The sequence below is a fragment of the Apostichopus japonicus genome, chromosome 12 (genome assembly GCF_037975245.1).
Source record: "Apostichopus japonicus isolate 1M-3 chromosome 12, ASM3797524v1, whole genome shotgun sequence".
Taxonomy (NCBI): Eukaryota; Metazoa; Echinodermata; class Holothuroidea; order Aspidochirotida; family Stichopodidae; genus Apostichopus; species Apostichopus japonicus.
In genome coordinates, this window is record NC_092572.1 from 22937814 (window position 1) to 22960225 (window position 22412).

At 35.4% G+C, this 22412-nt stretch overlaps 1 protein-coding gene and 1 long non-coding RNA gene across 2 annotated transcripts; both read left to right on the plus strand.

Moving 5' to 3' along the window:
* Nucleotides 1-994: 994 nt before the first annotated feature.
* On the plus strand, nucleotides 995-22016 carry LOC139976932 (uncharacterized). The gene is made up of 11 exons (XM_071985819.1): nucleotides 995-1088; nucleotides 3873-4121; nucleotides 12927-13223; nucleotides 14461-14766; nucleotides 15335-15430; nucleotides 15848-15896; nucleotides 16518-16630; nucleotides 17498-17537; nucleotides 18092-18156; nucleotides 18493-18535; nucleotides 18886-22016. Exons 1-11 carry the CDS (start codon nucleotides 1004-1006, stop codon nucleotides 18941-18943), a joined length of 1401 nt encoding a protein of 466 aa, XP_071841920.1. The 5' UTR covers nucleotides 995-1003; the 3' UTR covers nucleotides 18944-22016.
* LOC139977277 (uncharacterized) lies at nucleotides 6461-8609 on the plus strand. The gene is made up of 3 exons (XR_011796498.1): nucleotides 6461-6728; nucleotides 7446-7666; nucleotides 8187-8609. It is a non-coding gene; the product is annotated as an uncharacterized lncRNA (long non-coding RNA).
* Nucleotides 22017-22412: the final 396 nt, after the last annotated feature.

A 22412-nucleotide genomic window follows, 5' to 3' on the forward strand; every position in this document is an offset into this window, starting at 1 on the left:
ACATTGATAAAATATCACTTAGCATTAATCTTACAGATAAATATTACCCATTTAAAAGGGTAAGTGATGCTCTTACCTAAATATCTTGTTTATTAATCTATACAGAACATTACATGGTTACATATCACTTAGCATTATGTTTTATAGTGGAACATGTAGTAAAGTTTACAATTCATTATACATTCAGAAAGCAGGGTGTTCAAAAAGATCATGCAACATTGTAATTAAAAAATAGGCACAATTATTAATAAAATGTAATACGTTTGTCGTGAGTTTCATTATTATCTATTCTCTTATCAATGTCCATTAGTTATTTTCATTTCTTGCTTTGATTCGCTGATAAGGTGTCATATGACCATCCCTGAAAATATGTTATTAAACAAGTATCAATACCTCAATTAAAGGTAACCACAATAACAGTTTATTAATCCCTTACCGCATGGGGGGTTGGGCACACAATTAGGATTTGGGGCACTTATCTTGTTAGGGCTGGTTTATAAAGGTTAGGGACAACTTCTCTATTAGGAAGTTGATTTAGATCAATAGAGAACAAAATTTAAAATTGAAACATAAACAAAAAATATGCAAATGATATATTTCTTGGTTATCATCATTATTCCAAGTTTTTTCTTTGTTTACATTCTACAATTACAGCCTAACGTTGGCATAACGTTAGGCCTAGCCTAGCCTTTGTTGTACTAAAGGTATTTAGTATGATAACGTAGGTAACTTATTCACTTTTTTCATGACTTTTTTATTTGAATTTTAATGTCATCCACAATAACGTCATAAGGCGATTAATAGGAAAATCTATACTAACGAAGGTTTCGTAAATAATAACAAAGTTTGATAACTTATACGTTCTTCTTCTACCTTGAAACTTTCATAAACATAGACAATAACCTTACTATTAGTTTCGTTTTACACCTACTTAACAGAGAAATTCTGCTATAACTTCGTCAACAGTACGTCCGTTTCCTTCATTACTTGAAGTGAATCGCTGATGCCCACCCACCGTTGCGGAATCGCTATGGATTATTTCATACCCTTTTTAGCATATTGCATGAGCTTTAATCTTTTTATATTTGGTAAGTACATGATATTTAATTTTATGCCACAAAACAGAGTTAACGCTCGCGTTTTTTCTTTGTCATTCGTTAAACTTTAGAGGTTTCCTTTACGTGGAGTATTACAAACGTAAGATACAGATATAGAAAATATTTTGAAAGAAAAGTTGTGCATCGCGATTTGCTGTAAAGATATAATTTAGTTATTTAATTACAAACGAAGTCATCTCCTATATATCTCTTATTATGGTATACTGTACATTGTTGTATATTGTGGTACATTGTGGTAAATTGTGGTACATTGTGGTACAATGTGGTACAATGTGGTACACTGTGATACATTGTGGTACATTGCGGCACATTATGGTATACAGTGGTACATTGTGGTAAATTGTGGCACATTGTGGTACATTGTGGTTTCCTCCTTATAACGTATTGCAATCTTATAAATAGATACAATCATTTACTTCATATACCTGATTCTGTTTATCTTCAATAACCAATTCTTGGATTTTGTCTCGTAAACAATAACGTTTTGTTTTCACCAGGATGAGACATCGGATTTCGATATTTCACATTACGAATCATTAATCCTCTAACATTAACCAATATCTTACGTTTATGTAAGTTATATATGCGACAGTCAACTTTGAGGGAAAGTAATTCCGACCAATTTCAACCTTACGCTCGTATGGCAAGCCGTTTTACTTTTTATTCGATATTTCATGATATCAACAATTATTTGGTGATATCAGCAAACAATTGTTGATATCAACAATTATTTGCTGATATCAGCAAACAATTGTTGATATCAACAATTATTTGCTGATATCACCAAATTATTTTTGATATCAGCAATTCATTTGCTGATATCAGCAATTCATTTGCTGATATCACCAATTCATTTGTTGATATCATCAAATAATTGCTGATATCAGCAAATATTTGTTGATATCAGCTATTATTTATTGATATCAGCAATTATTTGGTGATATCAACAAATGAATTGGTGATATCAGCAAATGAATTGGTGATATCAGCAAATGAATTGGTGATATCAGCAAATGAATTGCTGATATCAACAATTATTTGGTGATATCAGCAAATAATTGTTGATATCAGCAATTATTTGATGATATCATCAAATCATTTGATAATATCAGCAATTAATTGTGGATATCATTAATTATTTGCTGATATCACCAAATATTTGATGATATTTTCAAATAGTAGTAAAACGGCTTGCCATACGCTCGTACTAGAAGAAAGTGATTATGTTGATCAACTCTTCAGATAAATAAGGCGAATTGTTGCTTATTTCATTGAGCAATTATTACTTTGAAATTCCTCCATTTTTAAGAACTTTACAAGTCTGATCCTGACGTCACGTGACTGATTTGAAGAAATTATGAAAATTTATCTTTATTTGTAACATTGTGGAGGCTGTATGGTGTTAATCGTAAGGTAACATAGCGAGTTTGATATCATTTTCTATTGAACTTTTATATGATGCATTTGGTGGTCTATGTTTAACGTGGTGATACGCTTTCTAGTCACTTCGCCCAACAACCATTTCGCCGAACCAGCCTGGTCATTTCGCCCAACCAGCCTGGTCATTTCGCCCAACCAGCCTGGTCATTTCGCCCAACCAGCCTGGTCATTTCGCCCAACCATCATAGTCATTTCGCCCAACCAGCATGGTCATTTCGCCCAACCAGCATGGTCATTTCGCCCAACCAGCATGGTCATTTCGCCCAACCAGCATGGTCATTTCGCCCAACCTTATTTTTACTAATATTCAGTCAGAATAATATTACTTTTTCTATTCCACTAGTTCAATCTGATTTATTTTGGGTTAGGTTACTTCGTAATAAGTAAATAAAAAAGTGAGGTCCGCTCGATATCGATCGGAGTCTGAGCAGTTATTTCTGGTATAATGGGAGGATTACACTACTTTAGGCGTTTACGCATACAATGGAAGTTATATTATTATAAAAACACAGGGGAATCGGTCTTCATAAAAAACCTATCAAACCTAACCCCTAACACACTGATCCATCCTTAAGATTCCTTAATATTCGGTTCGTATCCTGTAACGTTAAAAATTCCCGAACGTTTCTTTACTAAAGTTATACAAAGTAAAGGACTTCAAGTTTCCTTAATATTCCTTAATATTCGAACGTTTACTATCAAACCTAACCCCTAACACACTGATCAATCCTCAAGTTTCCTTAAAATTCGGTTCGTATCCTGTAACGTTAACAATTCCCGAACGTTTCATTTTGAAATATCATATTTAATCACGGTTGGCAAAATGACCAGACTGGTTGGGCGAAATGACCAGGCTGGTTGGGCGAAATGACCAGGCTGGTTGGGCGAAATGACCAGCCTGGTTGGGCGAAATGACCAGGCTGGTTGGGCGAAATGGTAAGGTTGGGCGAAATGTCAGTTGGGCGAAATGGTTGTTGGGCGAAGTGTCCTGCTTCCGGTGATACAACAGCGTTATTTGTTCAGAAGCAGCACTCGTTTCGGCCAACTGTGGCGAGCAAATAATTACCTTTGACACTCCATTATGAGCTAGTAATAGAAACCGGTCTCTTGGCATGAAACTCAACCATATCATACGCATTAAAAGTAAAGTTTAAGTAGCAGCATGTAATAGTTCACCATATGACGCATATGTACGTCTGTACAAAATAATTATACTCTAAGGGGTTAAGTTTTGCTCCTATACTTCATGTTTGGACGTTTCTGAATCTCCTAGTTAATTACTTTATATACAAGCTTCATGAATCGATTTTATAGAAACCTTTGCCTGTGATGGGATCCGTCATATTGGTATCCTTGGAGGGTCTGAGACTTTAACCGTGTACCACGATACTTCACGTGAACTGCAGGCAGCCGTATGGACAAGGAGCGGTGATGATATTAAAAGCAGTAGTCTGTCGCTGATCATCAACAATATCTCATACAGTGATGCAGGGAGTTATAAATCCATTGTTTATTATACAACAGGGATTGGACAAGAAACTGACCACTGCCTACAAGTACAAGGTAAGACCGACAAGAGGCACTAAACTACCATGGTTACATGGAATGTGTGTGTATCTATGTGTATCTATGTGTTTATCTATGTGTATATGCGTGTGTGTGTGCGCTAGTGTATGTATGTATTTATGTACTTCCATGTTTAGTGAATCACATAAGACACGCCACATATGTTGATAAAATCAACAAAGCTTTTTAGCTAAGCTCCTCAGAATTACACTAGGCGATTTGATTTTTTTTGTGTGTGAACTTTCGTCTCCACTTGATTAATTTTTAACCGTTGTTGTAATTATGTCCGTATTTTATACTTGAGACCTGGAGTGAATAAATGTGTATATAATAAAGCTCTTCAAGATAACAATAGTTGAATAATTATTATATTCACCAACTTTCATCTCAATAGTTAAACTTTAACCGTTGTGGTAATGATGTCCACATTTTATACTTGAAACCTGGAGTGAACAAGTGTTTATATATAGCAAAGCACTTCAAGATAACAAGTCGAATAATAATGTTTTTCCACCTCACTTTCACCTCCATCGTTAATCTTTAAACTTTGTTGTTAATATGTCCGTATTTTATAGTTGAGAACTAGAGTGAACAAAGGTATATATATATATATATATATATATATATATATATATATATATATATATATATATATATATATACATGTACACTGTCGACCTTAGGTCGACAGTGTACCTTAGGTCAACATTTCTGTGTCCACCTAAGGTTTTTGCTACCATTTTAAGAAACTTTTTTTATTGTCCCACATAGCTTTATAATGTTCTCCGTCCTCTAAAACGTTCATTTACAAGGTTTGGTTAGGGTCGGTTCAGGGTTAGGGTTAGAAAAAATCGATTGAATTTAGTGTGTAAGTCAATGTAAATGTCGACCTAAGGTATCATTTAGCCGTCTATATATATATATATATATATATATATATATATATATATCGTCGAATAATTATTATTTAAATTAACTTCGTCTCCGTTATTAGTAAATGCAACTAAGATTGGTAGTAGGCATAAATGACTTTTAATTGTTTATACTTCAGATTCAGACTAAACACAGTGTCTATATAGCAAAGTTATTCCAGGTAGCACTAGACGAGTTATTTCCATGCACTTTCATCTTTATTAATAGTAACTGTAACCGATATTGTTAAACATGTTTTCAATGTCGAACAGCAATTATGAAATATGTATGAAATCTAGTGAAAGCCACTCCTATAACTATTCAAAAAAGTAAAAGAAAAATAAGAGAAGAAGTTATTTTCTCAATTTCAATGGTGCAGTTTGTCAATTATTGTGAGTAACGTTACAACAATATTTATTTCCTTTCCTTACAATACACTGTTCTTTTAGTACAAAAAGAAAGCTCAATCTTCAGCTTGTTAGCTCAGTGGTTAAGGCCGGTGCCTTTCAATCATAGGGTCCCGAGTTCAAGTCACTCTAAGATTAATGTATGTCGTCCAGTTACAGAGTTGTTGACAATTGGCAATTCATAATTACGGAAGTTAAATATGAATGTAAGAGACTGACTTCGGTCAGATTGCGACTTTGATAAGCCAATTATGGCTTCTTCTCGAGTTCCTGCCTGCAGGAGGATCTAAAGTACATACATGCAAATATATATTAATTTAAATATTAATCAATTAAATCGATAATTTGAATATGAAGAACAATCTGTAGTATAACTAAAATTTATCTAGCAAACAAACGTTGGCAACTCGTGTATTTATAGGACCGAACGATCGATCATGTGAGACATTATTCATTTAAACTTCCAAACGCGATATGTGATAACCCCAGTAGCAGTCTTTTGGATGTCACCAAAAATGTTTTATATCGGGAATGTCGGATTCGAATCGCCTTGCCTTAAAGGTCAAGCGACACGTAGACTTGACTTTACATAATATTATACTTAACAATTCTTACATTAACAAAAACTCAACACCGCGATTTTTTCCGTCTCCAAAGGGGTAGAAATCGGTAAAAAGTACTATTACGTAATAGATTCAGTGACGTCACGGGGGGGGACGCAGAAGAGTGCAAACTGTATATGTTCTGCGCAGTGCAAACTCTCAAACTTCTCGAAAATATTACCTTTTTCAGCAGTCTGTTACAAGAAAGTTAAGATTTGGATTAAGATGAAAAATCACAAATTTATACATAAGACATCGAACAAAACATCCATTGACTTCTTTTTTCAAAAATTCTTTGCATTTTCTTCCTATCAAGCAACATAAACTCCGCAAAAATCGGCTAGATTGACTCGTTCAGGGAAAGCCGAAAACAAATGACGTCATTTGTTTACCAAGCCGAAAGTGCATGATATCGTCGCATACGACGTCACATACAGTTTCTATACACGCACTGTAGTACGCATATATACACAGCACAGCATAGCTTATACATATCGCGAAATGGCTGCCGGTGGCATTGACACACAGTATTTAGATAGCAAAGGCGAAGAAGTAAGGGAAATGGAGGACATGGTGGACGATCGTGGGGAAGTTTTTCCCTACATGTTCGAACCGGAGACCAGCGAAGAGGAAGCGGGATCGGACAGCGATGTCGAAATTGATCGTCTTGACGGAATACAACGGTAACGTTACGCCTAGCGTACTATACTGTATATAGGATAGTTGTGTCACTAGTTAGGCCTAGAACCGATAAATGTTTCCTAACTTTGCTCATACTCTTAGCTAGCCAATTTGTTGATGGGGCAGCAAAATTAACATGAAAGTGCGGTCGAGTTAAGTTAAGGAAGTTACTATTTTCCTTAAAAGTTGTGGCAGCACATGCCCCGGAACATGTCACACAGACATATTTCATTTGGTTAGTAGATTGAAGGAGCCAATTGGAAGAGTGCACAACAAATTCAGAGGTGGCCTATTATTAATTTCCTAGCAGTTGTGGTGGCAAATTAGTGAAGTTACCACAAATCAGGGAAAGGGTGGGGGGATGGAAAAGGTGGCACCTCACACCACCTTTTTGTCATTTCCGCTTGAGCTAATTTCATAACCAGATTTTCTCCATCTAGGGAATGGATTCAGAAGTGGGAAAGAGTTGGAAACGAGGCAACATCGGCCTGTTTTATTTTCCTTTGCAGCATTCTCCCAACAGAGGCAAGACTTCTAAAAAGAGGCTACCCCTTCCTTACTAGTGATGTTACTTGTAAGGAGCTTCAACGGTAGATTGCCCTTCAGAGGTGCCCCTTTTCTATTTTGACATGTTAGTACAGTATGCCCCAATAATTAAGGTCGGTATGAAGTCATTGAATTGGCTCTTTATTATTTGAACTGGTTTGTATTGTTTACAGGTGTCATTGTGGCCAATGTGCTGTGATGCCTACAGCAAGGGGGTGTAGATGCTGCAGCGAAATAGATAAGTAAGGACTGTGATGGATGAAGAAGGTGCTGCATGCATCACCTTACACCCAGGTTTTGAAGCTATGTGCCTGAACCCATTGTTTCGTCAGACAGCCTACTAAATGTACCGTCAACAGTATGGTGGACGTGCACAGGAAAACAGGATCCAAGAGTAAGTATAGAATACTATTATTTTTGTTGTATACCTTTATTCATTGCTCTGACCTGCTGTTGAAAGATGTAACAATACAGAGGGTGTATTCATAGTTTTGCTTTGTTGTGAAAGTAATAACATTAAGATATAGATTTGATCAAGAAAATTTGTGCACAATGTTCAAAACCTGCTTCTGATTAGGACATTTTGTCCAAAAACTGGTGTAATGCCCTTGAGGTTAACCCTTATCATGCTGACTGACATAGTAGTCATTAACACTGAGCCATGGAACCAAATGCCACACAAAAAATGTCCACCATGCTTGTGCACGATCCATTTACAAAGTTTAGTCCCCGAGATACAATGATCAGTTTGTATACATGGCATAGCTAGGCTTACTTTAGGGGAGGCAGATTTAGGGGCCAAGCAAATTCTGGAAATCATATAGAAATTTATTTTAAAATTGACGTCCCCAGATGGCTACCAAGCTTTTGTGTGTCTTCATCATTTATAGCTGGTTTTCATGATTATTTTACAGGAAATACAGACACAGAGCATACAGAAAACTTGCACGGATGAGCTAGCAGTTTTTAGGGAAGGATATCGTGTTGTACTCCCATCCTATGCAGTAAAGAGGATTAGAGAAGCTTTACCATCTGAACAGTATGAAGGATTTAAATTATCAAGACTGTGAGAATGTGAACTGTTTATGCCAAGTCATAGTATCATTTCTGCAAAGTTTTATAGAAACAGGGTTCAGTCCTGTCTGTTTTGTGGCTGAATGGTGAACATTTTGGAATTCCAGCTTACATTTTTCTGGTTCATGGTATTAACTACAATCTTGGATGAAATTTTACATTTTCAAGTTTGGGAAGTACATAACAGTAATAAATAATAAAAACTCAAGTTAATTTTTTGTATGTATTCTCTCTTGTAAGCAAAGCTGTCACTTCTAGTAGCCTGCCAACAAAATCTGGATGATTGAAACCTCAAGTATACAAGGTTAAAATAGAAGGATAGTTTGAATAAAATACCCTGAACCACTATGTCAAAGGGATCTGGAGAGCTTAGGCTTTCATTTTAATAAAAGTGTAATGAGAATCAATCTGAAATTGTTCATTAATCCATGGAATATCAAGGTTACTTGATCATAAATGGGATAAAAAAAATCACATTTTATCCCATGCGGGGAACAAACAGCAAATTTCTGTCAATTCTTTTCGAGAAAAACAAAAAATTGGCAACATGTTTGAAACACCAAAGTTGCATACAAATAGTAAGTCAGCATGAAATTTATATTTATGAAGTCTAAGCTCTCTATAGAGGAATACTTGTCATTGGAACTTTTTTAAATATAATGTTATCATTTAGTTAGTTAGAATGGAAACCAGATGTAAGTCAAACTTTAGGCCGTGGCTATTCTTACGACTAGTTGTAACAATTATTTACAAACTATTCTTACGACAAAGGCGAATTCAAGCGCAGTAAAGTAAACAAAGCAACTGCGCATTTAGTAGGGGTAACCCTAACCCTAACTGAAACCCTAAACCCCAATCCTAACAAAACCCTAACCGGAAATTATTGTTACTCCTGGTCGTAAAAATAGTACTCCTGTCATAAAAATAGCAACTGCGCATGCGTAATCGGAAATTATTCTTACGAATAGTTGTAAGAATAGCCACTTTGAAAACTTTAATGTAAAACTTTAGCAACTTCCCTAAAGGCTGGTAGCGACCTGTTAATTAACACTGCTCTGCAGCTGTGCCAAAACATAATGTGAACAGACGATTCACAGAGTCGATTGCTCCCCACTACAATGAAACAAAATTAGAAATTGGGAGGCCATCAACTACAGTACTTCAGCAAAGCTTTTGAAATCTGCTTCGGTGTTGTTTTATGGCATCCTCATTGCTCGGATGAACATAGGAGCTTGCAAATGGTGGGGGCTCTTTTCTGACAGGAACAGGACATTCCTCTCCCAGAGTTCCACTTCTGCAGAAGTTGTTGCAAGCAGTCAAGAAGTTCCCATACATAATCTGAAGAATAGTAAAGATATGAAGAATAATATAATTATAGTTCATAAAAACATACCATTTAGATAGAGGCATTCCAATCACTCCATTTCGGTCAATAGGCATGGCACAGTTGTCAGTCAAGTCTTTGGATACCCAACTAAGGCGACAGCTGAGTACACCTCAATTGGTGTGGATACATGGGTCAGGTTTTACCTGACAACTTGTGCCTGAACAATTCCAATATATTTTTTACTGATTACAACAAAAACCCCACACCTGTTGTGCACCTAATATTATGGATTATGTAATCTTCAGCAGGATGTGTGGTCATTGTCTCAGTAGCTTAACCACTGTTTATGTAGTAAAGTAAACATGTGGACAGAGTAACATCCTGTCCCATCCCCTTGTAATCCATGGTAAAAGAGTGTATAAGATGCAACTTTCACCATTTGTATTCAGTATGAGATATCCAGCCAAGTGAAGATATAATATACTCCGTTAAATCCAAGTACTTGTTTGTGCCTTTATTTCTTGTTCACATAAAGCTGTGACAACTCTACCAGATACAGTATGTATATACTAATTGAAGTAAAGACTGATGGCCTCACCACACATTCCATGCTACCCCACAGTGTTGGTGTCAAAATTAATAATGATCCTCTTTCCAGAAAGTTATGGCACCAATTGATTTTCCAGACTAATCTACTATCAATCTTTAAAATTACCTTCAAGCGTCATCTTTGTCATGTTCAGATGAGTTAACTGATGGAGTGTAGTCCGGAATACCTGGCGGTTTTTCGGTGTATCCCGATGTGGATGCCACAGCAGCAGACGGTTGCCACTGTGAGATGGCCCTGGTTGCTTTGTTGGTGTTCTTGTCTCTGTTGGTCCAGTCAGCAACTTCAATGGTGGTAGGGGGACCAGTGAACACTGGACTTCTACATACATGTGTTACATTCACTGAAAATTAGAATAAACGCTTATTATACCACACACATACAGTAGGTTGCTCTTGGACAGGGGTCAGCTGCCTAGATGGTTCACTTATCTTTTCTGAAGGAGAGCATATCCTCCTGATTTATGTGGCTGCAAAAATATGGGCCACTCACACCATGAGCATTGCAAATGACTTCAGCTTGGTTTCATATAGTATAACTAAAATGTAATCTCCCTTCTCTCAGTAACTATAGATGTAGCCTTTATATTTTCCTGTGAAGCCATCAGGTATATCCTCCTCAACCACTCTCGTCAGGCAGGCGGATATGATGGATAAAATACAATGTATATTATCCCCTAGTCAGCCTGCCCAATGTGCTGTTTTAATTGCTATTTTGCTTTCAACGAGTACTGTTTCTAAAATTTTGGCCCCTGTACTCACTTCTGCTATAGAATACTCTATAGATGTATGAAAGTTTTCCATTCTTCCTTGTATTACCCTAGCTTACACTTCTCCACCACATTTTCTCCCCCACCCCCCCCCCCTTATCCATCACTCTATTAATGCTTATTTATGGGGACCTTTCGGCCGTAATACTGCTGCCTCCTTTTTGTCTGGTAGCTTGCCCCCCATATACATGCCTCGATGTTTTACTGGTGGAGATTCCTTTTATCCCGTTCAAAACTGACTACTTAAATCTTTAATGCCTGTCACCACCCTCCCTCCCCCATTTCCCAACTGTTTTCGGTAATATCAAGCACATGTCTATAAGATCATGCTACCTTTAGATGGAGATGTACATTCTGCAGAATCCTGCCTTTATTTTTACTGCAGTTGGTTGGGGAACAGCTTCTAGAATAATCTAAGTATCGAAAATTGGGAAAGAAAATAACAAGGAAGTTATGAAAGTTCATTTAAGAAAGCAGTTTGATATGTTTGAAAGTACCTGTCACAAGCGTTTTCTCTTGTAACAAAAAATTGCAGCCCTACCAACAAAAATGGCAAAATATAAGGATGTCATTTACTGTGAAACATATGAGCTATGACTCTGAGTATATAGATAGGTGGGAGCACATTATAATATTGGGCAAAATGACATGTAAACATCTTATGCTTGTTATTCTGGATTTTTCATGATGTACCACAGATAAAAGTTAATATATCCCTAGCCTACGCCTAACTTTATCGTCGCCGTACCTAATTTAGGGCCTAACTAACTGAACGAAATCATAAGAATTAGCCTACTGTAAGTTAGTAATAATACCAAGTTAGTCCTTGTTGTAGTAGGCCTAGGCCAGAAAATACACTTACTCTTTTCCGATTCAGCTTCGCAACTACTGGTCTACTTGTTTCTATATCTCCTCGAGATTTGAAGATACTTTCTCCAAATAGAGAAGGAACGGCATTGTCTTGCAGACGGCGAGCTGTTGGTGTTCCAAGTCCAAGTTGCGCGGATAGGCGATAGGAATCGAAACTTTAACTGGTGAAGGGCGCACTGCACACATAAGATTCGCTCGAAGGTCCAAGCCAATCTGTACTTAGGCAGCTAGGCTGGCTGAGTGCACTGGTACTAAGCTATCGCTGTATACAGTGTTTGACGAACACTTTCTTGTACTGTTGTGCACCCATTCTCATCTGATATTTTGTTTACTGTTCGTGACGTATTGTTTACGGCTTTGATCTCGGTTAGCGTATTAGGCATATCTAGCTTTGGTAACATTGGCGGTTCCCCCCGTGACGTAATTATCTTACGGAATTAGCTTGGTTATTAACTTAATTAAAACAGCAAAGAAACAATTGTGGAACTCCAAATTTGGAATATTGGGTTTTGATATGCAGCTTTTCAATTTGTGTAAGTTTGAAGGAAATCTGTTACGTGTCACTTGACCTGTAATATAAGATCGAATGTAGAAAGGGAAAGATGAATAACATACTTAGTCATTTCAGGTAAACTACAGATCACAACGGTCAATTTTGTTGAAACATGGACCAAAAAATCTGAAAGCTTTAATGGAAAACTTGCAATTTGCTCTTTATTTTTCTCATCCAATTTCGTTGCTAGGTTATTTCTAAATACTGTTGAACATTCAAATGAACTTCATGCCATCACTGTTGTTTGTAAACACTATAATTAATAAGTATTAATAATCACTTTGACACAGAATTAACTGTGAAAGTTCCAAAGTACTGTGTCGGTACTTAAGGTAACAGCAGTACTTCAATGTAAGAATATATGTGATTGCCAAAACTAACTTGATTAAATCAACAACTAATCTTACCGTAAACAAATAATACATGGTATCAATGATTATATGTTCATGAACAGGTTACCCGTTCCTTGAACATTCGTCAAATGTTACCGTCGAAGGAGAGATGACTAATTTGAGATGCTGCATTGACTTCGCACTGGAAATTACTCATTCACCAGAATTCATCTTCTCTGTTCAGACGAAGCGTCTCTCGAACATATCAAGTGTCTCATCAACCTCGGTTAACGGTCATTCCAGGGCATGCAATGTCGTCCGATTTGAAAGTCACAGAAGCTATCTGAATCAAAGTATACTTTGCCAGGTCCAGAACGAACACTACGTTTTGAACGCATCCAGTGTATTTCTTGTGTACTGTAAGTATTCATCATCAATCCGGCAACTTAACAATAAATATATCGGAATTGCACCGCCACACTTTTGTCAAGGTATACATATGCTGTAGACTCTTACTTCTCTCTGTATCTCTATTCTTCAACAGAATTTGAGTCGTTTTTCTTCTTTAAACTGGTAATACATTTCTAGTACTGTAGGAGTGATATTGTTCTCTCATGGCGTTTGGAAGCATGGCTACATTTTTGAAGTCATTCAATGGTACACAACCACATTCAAGAAATCACCATCTTCTTATCATCATGTGCTGCTCAGACATCAGAATCAACTTTGACACTATATTTAGTTGTGTATCTGGCAGTACAGCGACAGTAGCCAAACTGCTTCCATGAATTACTTTCGGAAAAAGGTTATAAATTGGAGATACTTTTGACCGTAGCTCACGGTGTAGAAGTTAGAGAGTTGTCCTACGTGCATCGATAGAAAACATGATCAAACTAATATATTCTAACCAATAGCCAGAGACCTAGGGTACATGTGGCAATTGAATCTCGATACAGCTTTGGGAAACATCTAAAAAAAATGACATTTTGTATTAATTATAATATATATCCCATTGAGGAAATATAATATATTCCCAGTCCAAATTTTTTGGGCAATAAGCAGTGCCAGATTTCGGAAATATGAAAAATGTACTTGAATACTGCCCTTTGTGCTGGAAAAGTGCAATACTAGAATGTATGATACGGGGAGCAGTTGAAAACATCCATTTTATCGAAAAGTATTGTTGGAAGATTGACTCCTAGAATCAAAGCAATTTGTTCCACTGTTTTCGGGGTTTGTGCATTCCATCAACGGCCCCTAATCTAGGGGTGTGGGTTATACCCACCCTCTTCTTTTATAACGCCAGAGAACAAAAAAAAAGAAGTATATTAGCCCAACTTTGCTTAAAGACCCAATTATAAACCGAATGTGTAGCATATTATGCAACAGAACGCACAATTTCTATTTGATTCTGAAGAAGGACTCTTATACCCGCAACGAGGGGCCGGCAACACCGACCAAGGGGTCGCCCACCTCCCAACTCTCGACTGAATCCTCTGTCGTCGAAATCGATATCAGCTTAGCATTGCTATCCTCTTACTTAAGAACGTTCCTACTACCTTAAGACATGAGTTCTTTGTACGTCATAATCATTGTTTTACAATAACGAAACTGATTTGCATAACATTTACCAAAGTAATCCTTCCTTTAATCTAGATCAACCAGTCATCACAGTGATCTCCCCTCTGTCACTAAGTGTCTTCATTGGTTCAAATGTATCCATCGAATGTCAAACAGATGCTAATCCCTTACCAACTGTCATCTTACAAAAACGTGTCAACGGCTACCAATGGGCTTCTCTCCCGATGTTGCCAACAATTACCAGGAATTATGGTTTCATAACTTCTTGGCTGTTTCTTTTCTTAAATGTTCAATACGAAATCGAGGGAACTTACCGATGTCAAGCTATCAATGGAGTTGGTGCAACAGCCCATTCTTCCGCTTTGAGTATTACCAAGATAAGTAAGTGTCGTTCTTGAATCACTTAATATGATTGAGATTGTCGTGTCAAATTGATAAAAACAAATGTGATCAATTCATTTAACTGTAGTCTCGTGTACATGAATATCTCTATTCCACTCTCTCTTTAAAGTATATCAGGCCATCACATGTACATTGAAAGGTGTATACTATTTAGACGGTATCTAAAGATCAACTTGAGCCACTGGTCCTACTTATTAGAGTAACGGCACAATGCATTACCGATCTGAATATCTTGTCAAAGTGAAATCGACGCTATAATTATATAATTTCCGGATGTAATATAATTATTTCTCAGACGAGTACGCGCATCTGATGATTCATTGATATTTTTTTCTCTCAGAAAAGACTAAAATACACTCCATTTACTTCACCTGATGTTTCTTCTAAAACTCAAATTGTAAAGAAAGACGGGCGGAATTGCTGGTAATCAGTAAAGGTTAAATCGTAATAGTAACAGTAGTTAATAAGATTATCATAACTAACTTTCGTTATTAAAATTTAAAATGTTGATATTTATCATTTTCTTTACATATTCTACCCGTGTTAGGTAGAATTGACCGCCATCTCCTACCTGTAATACTGCCAGTGTCTCTAACGCTGCTGATCATTATAGCCATATCAATGGCCGCTTGTAAATATTACAGTAAGTTTTACAGGGGTGATGTTTATCTTCAGTTATCTATCGTGTGTATTTGTCTTTCCTTGTTGTAAAGTTTAAGAATTGCGATCCAAGTATCAATTTAAAGATTATTTGAAAAAGAGTTCGGCTGTGACAATGTCCTACTCGTGCACAGTTGTGACAAATGACTTTTGCAGATGTCTTAATGAATTTTAGTCATTGTATTATCTATGTTTATAGGCACACTTAAATATTTACATCGGTTTTCAATTGTTAAGCATAAATGAAGAATATTATATTAGTTCTTATATGTGGACTTTGATTTATGGTTACTAACATTTGTCATAAATGATACTAGAACAATATTTTATTTGGAAGCTTCGGCCGAATTTACCAATTTTGCAAATACAATCCTTATAACTCACCGTTTGTTAAACACAGGGAGAAGAAAATCTCAGATAGTGCTTTCGAATTTACAAAGGCAAACCTGGTATGTATACACCACTGGTAAACCCTCATCACAGTTACAACTTGACTTAACATATAAACATACGTGAATGTTTTAATGTGTCACCTGTTACAAGGAAGTCATTGATGTATTAGGGTTACCTTATTTTTATTTTCAGGCAAATTGTGGTGGCGTACTTGTGTAATCAATTAAACGGACTGTCGTTATTGATTGGTTATTATTCATTAAGTTGGAATACTGCTTTCATTGTGCAATGAAAGGGCATACAAAATGGAAAATGGGTGCTTTCCGAACAGAAAGTGTAACAATATATCTATGAAAAACGTGACACTTGCCAAATTTGCAAGATTAAATATATTTTGTGGTGGATGCATTTTGTTGTTCGTCTTAAGGATGATTCACATAGGACCACTTCTTCATTCCAATGCATAGTATATTTAAAAAAATCTGAATTAAGGTATTTAGGTTGAACCTTGCAAGTATAAACAGTTGCATAGCTGTAATGAAATCAACAGGGAGGGATTTTTAAAAGTATCGGTCCCTACAGTTCTGTCATTAAACTGTACAATATTAACTTTCACTGACTGGCTACTACGTTCTTTTACATACATTGTGTTGTCTGTCTCTCTGTTCTCTCATTAGGGGCTCGGTTGATAACGTGACATACAAACTCTACCGCGGAAATGACTTATCATTGGTGCCTTTCCCAAGCCTTGGTTCTCCTTTGTCGGAATCAACATATCTATCCCCTTCTTGTACGTCTTGTAACTACATCATGGAATAAAGTTATATGTTAACAGTTGTTTCGAAGCGGTTACACGTTTTATTCGTTTATTGAAACCTTCGGCCTGCCGGAGACAGTTCAGTATTGACTGGAGAATTTGAACTTAAATTAAAAATTCTGTTTGGGTATGCTGTAAATCTTATATAAAGTCCTTCACGGATTAAATTTGGTATTATGATATTCCTTGTTAGGATCTAATTGATTGACTAATTACTCAATTTTAAGCTTTAATCGTATATTAATACACGCTCACACAGCCATACATTACAAATGGATACTAGTTGAATGTTATGAGTATGCTACGAATATAGCTTAAATAAATATGTCTTTGTATAATAAGATATTGCCAGTTTCTTTGCCTTAAACATTTAGCACAAGAACGCCAGTACTTATTTTGTTTTTTTAAGATTGTTATATATGTAACTTACTTAATCGAAGCCAGTTCTTTTCTGGTTTTGAGAATATTATGTACATGAATAAGTATGAATTACACTACTGATATCATGTTCAATATCCTATGATGATAATCTGCTTAGCAAAATTTGCTTCTGTATTATTAATGATTGAACAAAAAGTGACATGTTGTTCCCATCATCGGTTTTAGTCACACATTACAATAACTTTCATTCCTTTAGGTTACATTTCAAAAGTAAATGTGATAGTTTGTTCTTTTTTTATCTGAGTAACTTTACTATCGTAAACTATTCTCGCCTTTCCTTCTCATCTCAACATGAGAAATCGTACGAGTTTGGTTCTATAAAGAGAAGTGCATTTATAAAACTAATGCTGCTGGAGTTATTATAAATATGGATATTCTTTGATTTGTCTATACTTACAGGCGAAACAGTACATGGACTTGTGCTCGATCAAGCTCTCGGGTGAGAAATCATACTTTTTGTATATTACTTCGAACACAAACAACATTAATGCACGTGGTTTTTGTGATAGATCAACTGACTTTAAGCTCATTTGCAAAGGTAATTAAAAAAATGATCTTGAATCGGTTAAAAATTTAGATTCAACAGTCTCAAGAAGTTGATAAAAAATAAACAACCCCTAATCATTAGCAGTGGTATATAACATAAGTCAATTACTAGCATTGGGTCTGATTAATAATTGCAAGATGGGAGGCAATATAATATATATATATATATATATATATATATATATATATATATATATATATATATATATATATATATATACATCTATACTGTGGATCTTGTTCAAAGGTGGGTGGGTATCCAACTTGAAATATTAAACACATGAGTAAATGGACGACTAGATAAATTCCTTCTCGTATGGACGTACATGATAATATAGACCTTTATTGGTAAATGTATCAAATATTACACTGTTGAGTCTGCAGATAACTCTGTCAGACATGTTCGTTAATCATTTCAAGATGTCTTTTTCGTTCCTGTCATTACAGTCATGACCAATTTGAAATTGTAGATACTGTAAGAAACAACGTTGCTCATTCTGAAAGGAAAATAGGTAAGCACAGTTTTACATTTCTATAACAGAAATGCAGGCTACCTTATGGTTCGTGTACTCTCCTATATAGATATTCTGCTAGTTTGTTCTTGAACTAATCATAAGTTAAGATGCTTAGTATTGAATCTATTGAAATGAAAAATTAAGGAAAATATTGTTTACGGTGTTTTTAGTAGTTGTCTAATCTGTAAATGTTTTGTCTAGGAGCTAAACAGTTGAGGCAATACTTTGAAAAACCATCGGCAAACGAATTAGACTATTAAATGTAAATATGGTTAATAAAACATTGACATTGTCTTATATATTGCGACTTTTCATTATTGTTTGCTTACCCAGACCAGCACTGTGACTACGATCCTGACGAACCAAGGTATGAGAGGTAAGTATCACGTGACTGATGGTCTCCAATCAACGTGCGTCGTGATATATAACTTTCCTAGCTCAATTCAAATTTAGCATAAGGAGAGAGTAATGTTTCTCGTCTACAATGGCGATGTTGTTCATATGTATCAGATTACCTGCTAACCATAAATGGTGGTAACTACGTCATGGGATTGTATTTTGAAGTCTTCAATGGGCCTTAAATACATTATGAAAATTAAAGGAGTCTGACCTCTAGTTGACCGTATCCGATGACTCCTGACCCATTCTCGTCCTGTATGCATAGAACGTATGATTTAATTTTTATTTATTTGTAATTCATACGACACACTAAATTCTTGTTAACAGAATGGACCGTTGCACACCACGACAACAGAGTACCAACGTTTGTGCAGGAAACATGTAAGCCGTGCGTTGGCAATGATCTCAAACAACATAGTTTCGAACGTAGCAATTCTTGTGAAAGATGTTTGTCTACGTGTATATGACAATGAACAGCAAATTAACAATACAACCAATCACTTAGTGACAAAGAAATACATTAATTGTACAGACGCTATTTTGGTAATATATACCAAAACTGATTTTAAATGAGTGATCAAATTAAACATCAATTGTAAAAGAAATGCTTTATATCAAATATTTCTTGAAAAGAACTGATATATGACATTAGGCCGAAATTCCAATGTAATAAGAAGATTATAAATACTTATAACCATCAACTACTCTTTAAATAATTATATTAGATTAAGTTTTCTTATTATTATCGTATTTTTAATCACATAACAATAAATATATCGCAGCAGGTAATAATGATATATCATTTCTTGCTACTAAGAAGGTTATCTCGTCACGTGGTGTTTATAATGTGAACATATGAACATCTCGTAACGCTATTAAATCTATAACTGTCATAAAAAACATTCGTATTATTATGTAAAGATACGTTAATTTAATCTTTACAATTTCTCACTTCTTTGCATGGGTGATAGCAGGTACGAGGAATTGGGCAAGCTGTTAAAACGTAGATTGTTAGAACGTCACGATGAATTCGCATCGCTTTGACCAAGTAATTGTAATAAAGTATTATCATAGAAGCATTTAAGCAATCAACACACTATATACAAGAACAATTTTCAAGTGTACAAATTGACTTTTTTCTACAAAATATTTTAAAATGTTGTAAGTCTGAAATGCATAATTGGTATAACAGTAAGTAAACCCGTCATTGTGTAAGTCGTTTACGTAAAGTGGATATGTTGTTTATCAGCACGTATTTTCTGAAAACATCCAAACGTTTGCTTTTGTTGCTTCCAAACTGGCCTTTTCAGAAGAGGTGTATAGTGTACACGGTTTTCATGCACATGTGATAGTATATTAACGTGTATATGACAGTATGTGACATTTATGTAACAGTATATGAAAGTATGTGATAGTATGCTAAGATGTGTACGTATATGACACTATGTGATAGTATATGATAGTATGTGATAGTATGGGGTAGTATGTGGTAGTATATGATAGTATGTGATAGTATGGGGTAGTATGTGATAGTATATGATAGTATGTGAGAGTATATGATAGTATGTGATAGTATATGATAGTGTGTGATAGTATATGGTAGTATGTGATAGTATGTTACGGCTCATATGTCATAATATTGGACGATAGTGTAATATACTGTTTCATTTGCATCTAGTTGATTACGAATCAATCAGATAACTTCAAGTGTGAACAATTATTCTTTCCGTTACTCCCAAAGGAGCCTATTCTGTACTAATTATAACTTTAATCATTTCATGGTGAGATGCCGCAGCAAAAGCGCATGTCCTCAATCGCATACATATCCTTTGGCTTAGTCTTTCTTATATTATCATTTGAACTACTTGCTTGTACTCGTTACTGCTAATTCATTAATATTGCGGCTTTCATTATCATCTGTTTCCTTTTGTAATTATTTGTTTTTACGTCAAATAAATGAGACATTAAGAATTAAACTTCACTTTTCATTTACGTGGCAATTTTCTGCACCATTTATTACATGGTAACTATTGTACAGTTGTAGACACTTGTGCATGAATGATTTCATTTGAAAGTCGATTTCTTTTTTATTGAAGGGGGGGGGGTGCTTTGATTAGAGCTCCTAAAGGAAGGGAAAGTTTTTCGGGTTTTATGGTTCTTCAACTCTGCACAAACACCGAGATAAAGGAACACAACAAATGAAAAAAAAAACTGAGCTTCCATTTTAGTTTGTTATGGCACAGAAAGAAAGCTCTCCAATGAATTTACAGTATATTTTGGCCGATTACTTCACAGTAAAAGAACATTTTCCCACTCCTATATAAGCTCACATATTGGAATTCGTGGCAATGGCACTCAGACGGCGAAGTGCTGTTTGTTGTAAATCATTCATTCAATACAGAGCTAAGAAGTTAACTTTTTATTGTTTTTGGATCAAAGCAGAAGCCGATGATATTGAAATGATAGAATGTTTCCATGGAAACGTGCATATAGTGATCTGAACAGTTCAAGTCTTTTAGTTGCCAGTAGTAACCGGTATTAAGTTGGAAAGTTTTGTCTGTAGATGCCAGGTCTGTAGCAGCATATAGTTAGATATGCTTCCCAATGAAGAGTTCATCTCCGATATCAATTTTCATCCAGCAAAATGTTTTCAGTCAATCAATGGATACACCCGATGATACTTATCGGAAAGCTGTCTGGTCTCTCTTATTATTTTGAACATCTTTATTTGTACTGCTCTTATTATTCTGAACATATTTAACTATACTGATGCATATTTTCACCTCAGAAATATTTTACAGAACGCCGTTGAGACACTTTCCAGGGATGTGAAAAAGACATGATAAAGAGCATGTAAAGAAAATAACAATGATCAAAGTTCCAGCTTAATTGGTTTTTCTGCTGTCAATTTTTAATAAACCAAGTTTGAAGTGTATATTTCAACTAGCAAATAATGACACAAAGGTGAGCAGAGAGATAATAATAATGTTTAGAAATTAAACTGTCCAATGTTCAAGAACTAGTGGAAATCGGCTATAAAACAGGAGATTTTAACATGAACTATTGCGTATTCAAACCTATTCTCACGTTGTGTAAGTTCATAATTCGCGTGGAGGCTATACAAGCTCCAATACGTAGGCTACATGATGTATCTAATTTCCTGTGTCCAACGCGTAGATTAAAAATAACTAAATGAAGCATATAATACACTGTACCATTCCTAACATATAAATACGAAATTACTGTTTGAGAATATTGTTATTTAATTGGTATGTAAAGTTTAGTAGCACGGAGTAAAATTAATTTATTCGGTTTATCAGTTACATCTGCAGCAGAACACGGTAAAATTTCGTATTTTAAACAAACTCATGTATACTACCAACCACTTCCAAGCGCAACTTATCAAACATTTTCAAATGTTTTAACTACCTCAGTTTCTAGTGAACCAATTCGTTTTGTTTTTTTTGTTTTTTGATAGATGTATTTTGCTTGAAGAATTTGTAGATGCTGCAGTTTGCCGTTTTCGTCCTTGTTTTTAGCGGCAGAGGAGGCAAACTATTACGAAACAAATTCTTAAAATTCGTTAATAAGATACTAATATTTTACTTTTCCGCAATGCTGTTTAATTGTATCAATACAGTAAGTTGCTCTTTTGTAAGGTCGTAGATCATTTCATTTCACTCAAATCAAGTCATACCATATAGAGGGAACCTTTTAATTGGATTTAGTATGTCATTTTCACATTTTGAAGTTTCGATCTTGGCGACCTTCCAGTTAAACTGATTCACGTTCAAAGTAAGAACATTTTTCTGTATCGGATAGACTGATTTAAAAATGAGTATTATGTAGCTTTA

Coding starts and splice junctions, on each gene's coding strand:
- LOC139976932 (XM_071985819.1), top strand. CDS start 1,004: ATGCCCACCCACCGTTGCGGAATCGCTATGGATTATTTCATACCCTTT. Junction 15,431..15,847: donor GGCCGCTTGTAAATATTACA/GTAAGTTTTACA, acceptor TGTTAAACACAG/GGAGAAGAAAATCTCAGATA. Junction 18,157..18,492: donor TCATTCTGAAAGGAAAATAG/GTAAGCACAGTT, acceptor TTGCTTACCCAG/ACCAGCACTGTGACTACGAT.